Raw genomic sequence first — 10,790 nt, forward strand, 5'->3', positions numbered from 1 at the left:
TTTTCTATCAACTAAAAATCATGAAGAGCGTGACATGTCAAAGAAACGAGACAGATTGTTTGTAGTTGGCGTGATGGAATCCATTGTTCTGATGCATCTTGCCTGGGCTGTTACAACAACTATATCTTACCCTGGTCAGGGGTTGTGCCTTTTGGATTCTTGGGTACCAGCGGGGCTCCTGATCATGTTTAACAGAAAATCCATACGTCGGCAGTTCACTTAATCCCTACTAACAAGGTACTGATTTTGTAAATACTAGCATTAATATCTTTATTTTTGGAATATGTAAATCCTTGCTAAGTTCAAGATCTTTTTCGTTTCTAAATAATATTGCATTTAACAGATGTACAATGGAAGGAAAATCCTCAAAAGCAGTAGCAACATTTGTAAAAGGGGGGTGTTTGTGGGTGTTTGTAGTGGAAGTGTATATTAATTTTATGTGGGAATTGAGGAGAGTGGGGTGGGAGTCATTGGGCACATATTTGGTTCTGCTTCCATGGCTGCTGCTTCTTCAAGGAACTTTTTATACATGGGGAAAATAGGGATAGAGACATTACATATGCTGCTGGTAAGGGCATTGAAGCCACGAGCTCTCCACTGAAAAGTGAAGTTTTCAACCATTCCACTAATCTTCCATGTTCTATTTTCATGTCACTTGGTTACATCATCATCAACAAACTCCCAAGGTACGGTGTCTGACGTAACTGATACGGATTATTCAGTTTATATTTACGCATTAAGCAAGCCTAATTACATGTTTGATAGTTTGATGTTCTTGTTAGTTAAAAACTCAACATTGGATCCGACAATTTAACTCAAAGACGTAGTTTAGTAAGACGACCCGGATTGGCATTGGTTAATCAACCCGGATTAGTGTGGGCTCTTGATTGATACAGATCGTTCAAATCAATTTTGACCGATCTAACCCGGCAATTCCTAATTCTAAAATGGTTCAAGGCTGATGTTAATCTGGATTGGCTAAAATGTAAGAAGTACCAAGAATAATCGTTTTCGGTAAACCAAAATATTGTAGGATGCTTTTTTTTTTGGATTTAAAGGGGCTTTGTTAAGCCGGGGAATGGGGATATTAATAGTTAGTCACTAAATGAATTAGTTTTTGAAAAATACACCAGCGGCAATGCGTCGTCACCAACATGAAAGTTCTCTTGTAAAACCTTTACCGGTTGAGAAGAGACAAGAAAAAACCATAAAATCTTCGGAGGACCTGACGTTCCATGTAAACTCATTCTTGAAGGAGCAAATTGTTACCTATTTTAATTAAATATTATCTTTTTAATCATGGTTCTGCATAAGGGTGTCAATATGGACCACCGCTAACCACACCGCTCAAACCGCACCGATCAAATTGCGGAGACCGAAACCGCGGAATCGGATGGTATGGTTATGGTTTCATATGGCCGGTACCAAATACACCAAAACCAAAACCCGAACCGGCGAATACCGTTTTCATACCATATTTAAGGTTAGTTTTGTAAATTAGTTTAAACTTTAAACCCTAATACTATAATAGGTTAGTAACCGACTCCAAAATGTGCTATTATCTCAGAAAATTAAGTATGGATTGGCGGAAACAATTCAACTATAACAAATTTCAGCCACAGCTGATCCCAATTGTTCATAAAAACCCAAGAAAGTGATCTTCTTGGAAGATGAAATCATAAACTGAAGCACTCAACAAAGATTGGCCTATTTTGATTTTCTAATTCTTGATGTCAATCAAAATCAACTCATTTATCAGTCAAGAATTGGGATCGGTTGAAATAATTCCAAAATCATGGAGCCTGGAAAATGGAAATTCCATATATGGTTTTCAATAATTGAATTGCTTAGTCCAAGGCATGAACAGAACATTTGTGGATCGGACTCTGTGGATCTCAACACAGATCTAGATCCGGGTCCGACAAATCATGTTAGAACTTAGAAGAGGGCGTTTACGTTCATTGCTTTTGCAAATTGCAAGTTCTTCTTTTCAACCTTACTCTATTTTAAGCAACAGAACAATGTAATTAAGTGGGTATTTTAATGTTTGATTTGCAGCAATTGACATGGTTGATGCAAATCCCATATCTAGGAGATGCTTTTGAAGAAAATTCATCTCATGGCAGATTAAGAAAAATTAAAAGATCAGTCAAACGTTGAGTAGTAAATTGGAGTGCCCTTCAAATTAGGATTCATTAGAAAAGTGATATGATTTATCCGATTCATACCGATCATAACCGAACCGTTCGTCAACCGATTTCATCAAACCGAACCGTTTTAAATACCGTCAACCCCGTTAAATATGGTGCGGACGGTTATGGTTTGATGGTTTGAAAGCGAATGAACGGTACCGAATGACACCCTTAGTTCTGCATGAGGTAGAATCTTGAATCCAAGGAACGGCATTGTTCTTGAAAATAAACTAAATTCTCTTTAATATGTTAGCTAAATGCCTGGATACGGCATCAAGTCATGATGATTCATGATGGTTATAAACCTAAAAATTTGTATCGTCATCCATCTAGAAAAACGAAAATGAAGGTAGAATCACATCCAATTTGGGAATAAAAATCTCTTACATTAAGTGATGAAACATTATATTGTGGGATGTAACAAGTCGTTATATGATTTTATCTTTAAAAAAGTCAAGAATTTCGCCCTCACATAATTTGCCAAATTAAAGCTGGTATAAACCTACCAATTTGGCTTAAATTGTCTTATTCTACTTATCTCCTAATGCATCCATTGCTCCACATGAATCAAGTAGCCTCAATTATGTTTAGTGATATAGTTTTTTTGTCTACCGAAAAAATGGAATATTAATTAGATTAGTTCAATACTTGGTGATTTAAATATTCAAGGTTATAAATATGCTTAATAGGAATGACTTACATTGGTCCGGTATCAAAATCTTGTGGATGATTTAAATATCCAAAATTATAAATGAAGCTTTGAACCGGGGTGCCAAGAAAAAGAAAAAAAAATGACTTACATTGAGAATCCAAAAAGGACTCATTATGTAGAAAATTTGCAAGTAGATGGTGACACAACAATGTACCATGTTTTTAATACTAATGCTGAATAGAGCTATTTAGTGAAATAGAAATTTATTTAAATTTAAAATCTCTGGGAGCATGAATGTCCTACATCGTCTAACAAAATTGGCCAATAGAAACATTTAGGAGGAGAACAAGAAGAAAAAGAGATTAAAATATGGACTCAGTGTGATTAGTATCCAATGTAAGAAATGAATTGTACTTTGTACTAGAACTGATTTTTAGTACAAAATGAATTTGTTTATTTTATTTTATTTAGTATGGAAATATAGTATTGTATGATTTAATTAGATCAAACAACCAGCCATTTTCTGAAAACTACAATTTATTGATGGATATCACTGTTTCACTTTTACCTATAACTTTCGTGGTGCAGATGATAGAAGAATAGAAGAGATAAAGAACGCGAACATTGCGTCTGATGTTGCTAATTTATGTGTTTAGAATGATGAAATAGACTCAAGAGTTTATAGTTTTATTTCCTTAAAGATATCAACAACAAATGGGATTTATCAATTGTTATTTTTTAGTTGCCAATCCCGGTTTTTAAGGCTTTGCTCTGATTAATTCGGTGTTCAATCCGGGTCACACACCTGGCTGTGGTGGGTGAGTCTCTCCAGAGGGGATTTTTTGAATCCACAAGGTTTCGATACCCGAATCTTGCGAATCTTGCTTAAGCCGAATCAAGCTGCTTACCACTTTTACCAAACCTCATTGATAAATGGTATGGGATAAATGGGATTTATCATTTACCAAATGAAAAAAAACATGAATTGAAAATATTATTGATTGAAATGTACGAAAAAGAAGAAGGATCAAATATAAAATTAAAGTAGGATTAAATGGGACCGTATTTAGAAATCAAGCGTATTTGTTTTGTTATTCAAAATAACGTCGTTAATTTGTATTTTCAGAAGCGAAGGATTGAAAAAGGAAAAAGCTGTTGGAACTTTTCTTTATTAGTGAAAAAGGAATATTCTCAGGGTTGAATGAACGTAGCGTGGATAGATATTTTCCATTATTTGTTTCTTTGATAAATTTTTATCAAAATCAGATTGACGATAATACCCTTTATTGGAAAGAAAAATCGCAGTTGGAAGGAATGAAGGATGATGTTAAACGCTTGGCCGAGGTAATCTCACCCGTTTCCTCCTGCATGGGCTGCTTGCAGAAGCAATGGCTTCCTTCTGTTTCAATTCTTTACCTCTACCACCTTCTCAACCTCGGAAGCTTGTTGAAGCTCCTCTTAATGGAGGCTTAAAGCCGTTAGTCATCAATGGAGATCCTCCCACTTTTGTTTCCGCTCCGGGTCGCCGAATTGTTGCTGGTAAGCTTCTCCACGAATTCCTCTTTGTTTTGCCCCTTATTGGTGTCTCTACGAGTTCTTCCAACCATTTTTCATCTTCGAGAGTGGTTAACGAGGTTAGACTAGAAATTACCCTTCTTATCTTTCTTACACTCTTTGCTGAATCTGTATTTGAAACAACTGGTTTTCGCTTATCTCTTCATTCTCTTTCTAATCAATTAAATCTTTAGGCCTATGTGTTTGCGGTGTCCACGCTGTCCAAAATTTCATCTGTATGCCATTAACCCTTGTGGTTTGGATTAATTGAAAAGTAATCAGAGCTTCCTTTAAACTTCTATTGGAATTTTCAAGTCGATCTGTTTCCTTTTCTGTTCTGGCCCTTGCTTAGTTTGAAAGATGTTCCTTTCTGTTTCTCTATTCGTCTTGAACTTTCAATCGTCCAATTGAGGACCATTAATGCTTGCAATTAGTTTCCAAAATATGACGGTATGGCTTGTCTGGTTTTGTATAGTAACTTAAAAATTGGGGTTTAGGAGTGGGTCTGTTGGAAACTAAATTGGAACTTTTTTAATACTTACCAACAATTATTGTGCAATTGACCAATACCTCTCATTTTATAGTTTCTAAAATTTTAATTTACTTTTGATCAAGATTTTACTTGATGAGTATGACTGTAGATGTTTTACTTAAACTTTTCATTTAATCTCCGAAAGGAAACTATTTTCTGATTTCCTATCATCTTTTCTTGTCTTTAACATTTACCATTTCTTTTCATCACTTCACCCCCAACAAGTTGGAGCCTTCATGTTGAGATGCCAATGACTTGTATCGTGTATGATGAGCTATCTTAAATTGAAAAATGAGAACCATAATAATGTACAGCGGTTCTTGAAAGTTCATTGACTGGAAACTTTGGGTTAGTCTTTTTGGATGATTTAGTGTTAATTCTGTTCAATGCAATTTCTGTGCAGTTGCTTTCTGAGAACTTGATTAATCTTTTCTTGGATGACTTGGTGCTACTTCTATTTATATACGATTTTCTATGTAGTTGCTTTCTGAAAACTTGCTTAATTCTCATCTAATTTGTGAGTGTTCAGTTGGTGACTTGCATGGAGATCTTCCGCAGGCAAGATGTGCACTTGAGACAGCTGGTGTTTTGAGCTCTGATGGTCAAGACTTATGGACTGGTGGAGAGACGGTAAGCCCATTTACACTACGCTTATGTCTAAGAGTGATAGGAAGGGTATTATGGATACTTTACCACAAGTATTGTTGATGTGGTGTACATGTAGGAGGGGTTTCACCGTTGACGGTTCACTATACAGATAAATATATTCTTTACAGCCGTCTCATATCCCATCAAATGGAGGCCAAGGCCACTCCTCATGTATCAAATCCAACCAGATATTTTGTTGGTAGGCACTAATAATTGAATGAAACTGGTCATCACCTAGGATGTCACTAATTCTCATCATCAAAATTCCAGACAGTAGGGACACTGTTTACTTTGTTCTTAATATACTACCTTTTAAGATTTTCTTGATGGATTGCTCCCTGCCACACCCCCTCTCTCGTTCCTTAATTTCATTGAAGTAAAAAAATGAAATAAAAATGTCCAGCTCCAAAGAGAAATCCATACTTCAAGGCTATTAGGCATGTAGTCTTCAAAATGACAAATAGTTTAGCAGTGGATCTAGTTTACTAATTGCATGATGCCTTCGATTGCAGCGTTGATGTCAGTGACTTGATCCTCTTCTTCTCAGAATAAAATTCATTGTATAGTATTCGTCTTACATATCTTAAAAGAGAAGGCCATAAGCCTCTGCATTAGAAATGCATTATTTGTCATGGTACTGGTGGATTAGAACTGTTGTTGTTATAGTGGACTTCTGACTACAAAAATGTTAGTCCAAAGTGGGGCATAGAAATTAAAATATTGGTGGAAACTTTTCTCAATTTTCTCAGTCTGCAATGTTTAAGCAATTCTTGAATTTTTTTGAACAGTTGTTCTTTGGTTCCAATATTTCTTATTTCTGTTGAAACATACTTATAATACTATTTTCTAGATACTGATTCAACTTGGAGATATTCTTGACCGGGGTGAAGATGAAATAGCTATTTTATCCTTACTGCAGTCACTGAATATTCAGGCAAAGGAAAAAGGTGGAGCAGTCTTTCAGGTTTGTGTTACACTGAATGGAACAAATATTTCTTGATCATTGCATGAATATCATACTGTGGTAGGTTTTTGACTGATAAACATGTAAGGAGATATCTTTTACAGTAGGTCGTATAATGATGTGATTAACACATAATATTAGTGCTTTATGTATTTGAGTCAGTGTGGGTGGGCCTTGGTGCAGTGGGAAGCGTTGCTCCACTGTGACCACAAATTCATGGGTTCCAAGTCTGGAAACAGCTTCATTGTGTAAACAAAGGTAAGGCTTCATACATTATGACCCCTTCCAGACCCTGAGTGACTGTATTCTTGTACACTGTGTATACCCTTTATATATTTGAATTACTACAGTTTCAACATGGGCTGTGAAAGACTGTATTTGTTGTTAAGTTTGGGCCTTTCCCTAAGGGGATCTAGTTAGGTCTTTCCTATATCTATTATGTGCATTAGTCACATGCTTATGACTGTTTTAGCTACGTATTGAGGTATCTAAATCCAGTTAAGGCATTGATGAATTTGATGCTGCGTCAATTAAAGTTCAAGTAGGAAAAACCAAGGAACTAGCTTCCTCTTTAACCATTGATTAATGGATTTTTCTTGGGTGCTTTGCATGAACCTCTTCTATAGTTTTGCTTTTTGTCTCATATTATAGACCATCTCTAAGAGTCTGATTTTTGCATTGTTGGCTCCTAATCTTCCCCCAACTTTTCACTATTTATTTACGGAATTCCTGTTTTAATATGTAGGTAAATGGAAACCATGAGACCATGAATGTAGAAGGGGATTTCAGGTATGTTGAACCTGGGGCATTTGATGAGTGTGTTGACTTCCTGGAGTACTTGGACCAAGATCAAGATGGCTGGGATGAAGCTTTGGTCAATTGGATTGCAGTGTCAGGAGGTTGGAAAGGAGACTCTACTATACCCACAAGTTATTGGGATCCATGGAATCTAGTGAAGGTAGTTGTGTACGTTTCATTTTTCTCCTTTCTTCATAAAATAAAAATATTTCTGTATGCCATTAAGTAAACATAATGAGTTCGGGGTTTTCCTTTTGGGGTGAACTGATAAATGTATACTGAACTCCAAAGCGAAAAAACGATTGCTTTCTTTTTTTTTTGGGGGGGGGGGTGGGTGGGGAAGCCTCCTCGCAGATAAGAAAGCGTACGGGAGGGCAAGCAGGAAGTGTTTGGACCTGAGTAACACAATAAGCCTATTCCTTGGGGTATCCAAAAGGAGTTTATGGGGAGAAAGAAGATCTTGGAGTTAATGTCTTTACAGATGGCCTTCCATATTGGGTCAATAGACCTGGATATGGTAATCCATCTGCTCAGATTGCGCTCCAACCAAAAATGTGAAATACTTGCGCCAAACACCAGCTTACCCAGAATATTTCCAGTTGAGGAACCTCCAGAGGTAGAGGTTGGCATGTGTTTGGTTCAGTTGACACCTGAAAACTTCAAACTTCAAACTGGAGGATACATGGCTACATATTCAGGGCCAGAACTTCAGATTTGAAGCATTTGTCATATATTCTCTAATGTCAAATAGAAAATGTTTTACTGCCAGTGCTTTTCTCTTGATATCTGGTGAAAATAGAGTTTTCATTGTTTTTCATTCATTGGTTGTCCTCAAAAGATCAAAGGACAACTCTAGAATAACGAGCATTTTTTCTTTCCTCGATTCTCTGCCATTCTGTGTCTTTAAATGATTACTCTAACAAATGTCCCTGGAATATTAGGGCAGAGGCAAAAAGGGGTGATTGCAAGATCAATCCTCCTAAGACCAGGGGGCTTATTGGCATGTGAGTTGGCACGACATTCTGTTGTGCTCAAAGTTGATGATTGGGTTTTCTGTCATGGTGGTCTTCTTCCTCATCATGGTAAAGTCCATATACTTTTCTCTGGGGGGTAAAGGAGTAAAATCCATATTACCAAAACTAATATTGCTGGTACTTCTTTAGAAAGTTTTATTCCTTAGTCTTTCCATGCTGCTCGGTAATAATTTTGGTACTCCTGCAGTTGAATATGGGATAGAAAGGATGAACAAGGAGGTGTCTGATTGGATGAAAGGTTTAAATGAGCAGAAGAGTAGTCCTCAACTTCCCTTCATAGCCACCCGAGGATATGATAGTGTTGTATGGAACCGCTTGTATTCAAGAGATGCTGCAGAACTGGAGGACTACCCAAATCACCAGGCAAGTGACTTAGCAAGCTTCACATACTTCTATTACATGGTGGTCCTACGACCTTTCTCTTTTGCTTTTAGAATCTCAATGAAAAAGCTCGGGGTCTGGTCTGGTTGACTCCATATTTGCGTTTTATGACTTCAGTCTTCATTTTCAGGAATTAAACATTTAATCCACCGAGTTGATCATTGATTTGGTTCAGTTTTCCCATGTATATGAGTACCTTGGCTGAGTTTATGGTTGACAGGGTACTACTATCTGAGGAAAATGTCTGCTTTTGAATTGAAGTTTTTTTTTAATCCTATTGGTGACTTTTTAAAATGCAGTTCAATAATTAGACAAGTAATTCAAGTCGCATGTTTTAGTCTAATCTGATTCTGAAGTACAAATACATCATCTGATATTCTGTTTGTCTCTAACTGAATGCATCTTCTCAGCAGATTTCCTCCATTCTAAAGGAGACACTACAAGCAGTGGGTGCTAAGGGGATGGTTGTGGGGCACACCCCTCAGACTGCAGGAATTAATTGGTATAGTTCATTCAACTTTCATCTTCCATGCGATAAAATCTGATGCATACTAAAAATGGGGAATCCTCATTAGTCTTTCATTTTATCTTTCAAATAACTTTCAGAAAATTTTCCCCTATATTGGAGATGTCTCTTCCTTAATCAATGTTAGAATGCTTAGTTCTTTCTGAGTAGTTACCTCTTTGGCCTTTTTGCTATTTTAGCGTTGCTATGTTCTTCTTTTGGGTTAATTTGCTGGTATTGGTGTTCAACTGCAGTAAATACAATTGTAGTATATGGCGAGTTGATGTGGGCATGTCCAGTGGAGTCCTCAATTCAAGACCTGAGGTACGTTCAGGCCTATTTCTAGGCTAATTGAATTATAATAGAAATATCCTATGAGGAAGATAAATATATGAGAGATAATTTAATAGGTAGGGCGGGCAGGAACAACCTACTCGTATCTCTCTCTGTTCCGAAATTAACCTGAATGTATTACTTGATCTATAGATAGTCCATATTGAGTAAGTTGGCATTATTACACTTGGACGTTATCTTCATTTGAAATTTTGCCTGGCTTCATTTTCTTTTGACTACCCCATCTGTATAATCCTTGGTATATGGATCTTGAATTAACATAGTTCCACATCATCTAGATTATCCTAGATGTGAGAAGGAAAAAAATCAATTTGACACCAAAAAGGTGTTTAGGTGTTGCGGCCTATGCAACACAATGACAACTATAGTACTTCATAGAATGACAATATTTGCCTAATGTGTCCCTTTTTAGCTATTCTCCTATTATTTTTCGTGTTGAATATCATGGGGTTACAATTGACATTTTATTTTTATGGACTAGGTTCTGGAAATAGTAGACAATAAAGCGAGGGTATTGAGAAGCAAAAGTGACATTATTGATGAACTTGAAGTTGTTGATTATATATGAAGGAGCATATAGCAGGTATAATGGTTAGAAACAAACCTCTCATCTATTTTGGGGGTAGCCAGTAATACTTTGTTCCTCTATAACCACATTTTATGGTTTTTAGCCTTTTATTGTCAGGCTAGTTGATTGGAGTAGTGCTGAATTGTGTTGCAGGGAAAACTATGTTGGCCCTGAAATTCAATGTCTTGCAGTTGAGCATTATCAAGAGGTGATACGGAAATCAATCACGTAATTGAATGCGGGAGACAACTCTGGAGATAAAGAAGCTTAAACAAATTTCATTTTGCTGATCAATCAGGTACAGTAGTGAAGCAACAGTAGTTGGTTGCCCACCATAACAGTACAGATTAAGATATGATCTAATGATCTCACATGATATGGAGGAAATTGGTCGAATCACAAGGGAGGAGAATGTTTCTATTTAATATTCTTTCTTGGATTTTTGTATATTTGAATCAAGATACATGATGATTATGTATAGATGAAGTGAAAGATAAAGTAATGCTATTACTCAAAATCCTAATTTTTAAAGGAACTTGAGCACGATGTTTTCTTATTACTAGTGATAAAAAGGCCACGCAATCATACAATGGCTCCCTTAAAAATTA

General features: G+C 36.4%; 1 protein-coding gene across 2 annotated transcripts; it reads left to right on the forward strand.

Moving 5' to 3' along the window:
• Positions 1 to 4,156: 4,156 nt before the first annotated feature.
• SLP1 (Calcineurin-like metallo-phosphoesterase superfamily protein) lies at positions 4,157 to 10,790 on the forward strand. Of its 2 annotated transcripts, none has more exons than XM_089163243.1 (10): positions 4,157 to 4,383; positions 5,460 to 5,560; positions 6,429 to 6,542; positions 7,288 to 7,500; positions 8,287 to 8,422; positions 8,562 to 8,737; positions 9,169 to 9,257; positions 9,515 to 9,584; positions 10,096 to 10,205; positions 10,318 to 10,790. In XM_089163243.1, the coding sequence occupies exons 1-9, from the start codon at positions 4,233 to 4,235 to the stop codon at positions 10,180 to 10,182; spliced, it is 1,137 nt and encodes a 378-aa protein (XP_089019369.1). In that variant the 5' UTR covers positions 4,157 to 4,232; the 3' UTR covers positions 10,183 to 10,205; positions 10,318 to 10,790. The 2 variants fall into 2 exon arrangements, with proteins under 2 accessions (XP_089019369.1, XP_089019362.1); XM_089163236.1 differs by having other exon boundaries at positions 10,096 to 10,197; positions 10,336 to 10,790.

The sequence above is a fragment of the Hakea prostrata genome, chromosome 1 (genome assembly GCF_041222555.1).
Source record: "Hakea prostrata isolate BN-2017 chromosome 1, UWA_Hpros_2, whole genome shotgun sequence".
Taxonomy (NCBI): Eukaryota; Viridiplantae; Streptophyta; class Magnoliopsida; order Proteales; family Proteaceae; genus Hakea; species Hakea prostrata.

Coding starts and splice junctions, on each gene's coding strand:
- SLP1 (XM_089163243.1), top strand. CDS start 4,233: ATGGCTTCCTTCTGTTTCAATTCTTTACCTCTACCACCTTCTCAACCT. Junction 4,384..5,459: donor GGGTCGCCGAATTGTTGCTG/GTAAGCTTCTCC, acceptor GTGAGTGTTCAG/TTGGTGACTTGCATGGAGAT. Junction 8,738..9,168: donor AGGACTACCCAAATCACCAG/GCAAGTGACTTA, acceptor TCTTCTCAGCAG/ATTTCCTCCATTCTAAAGGA.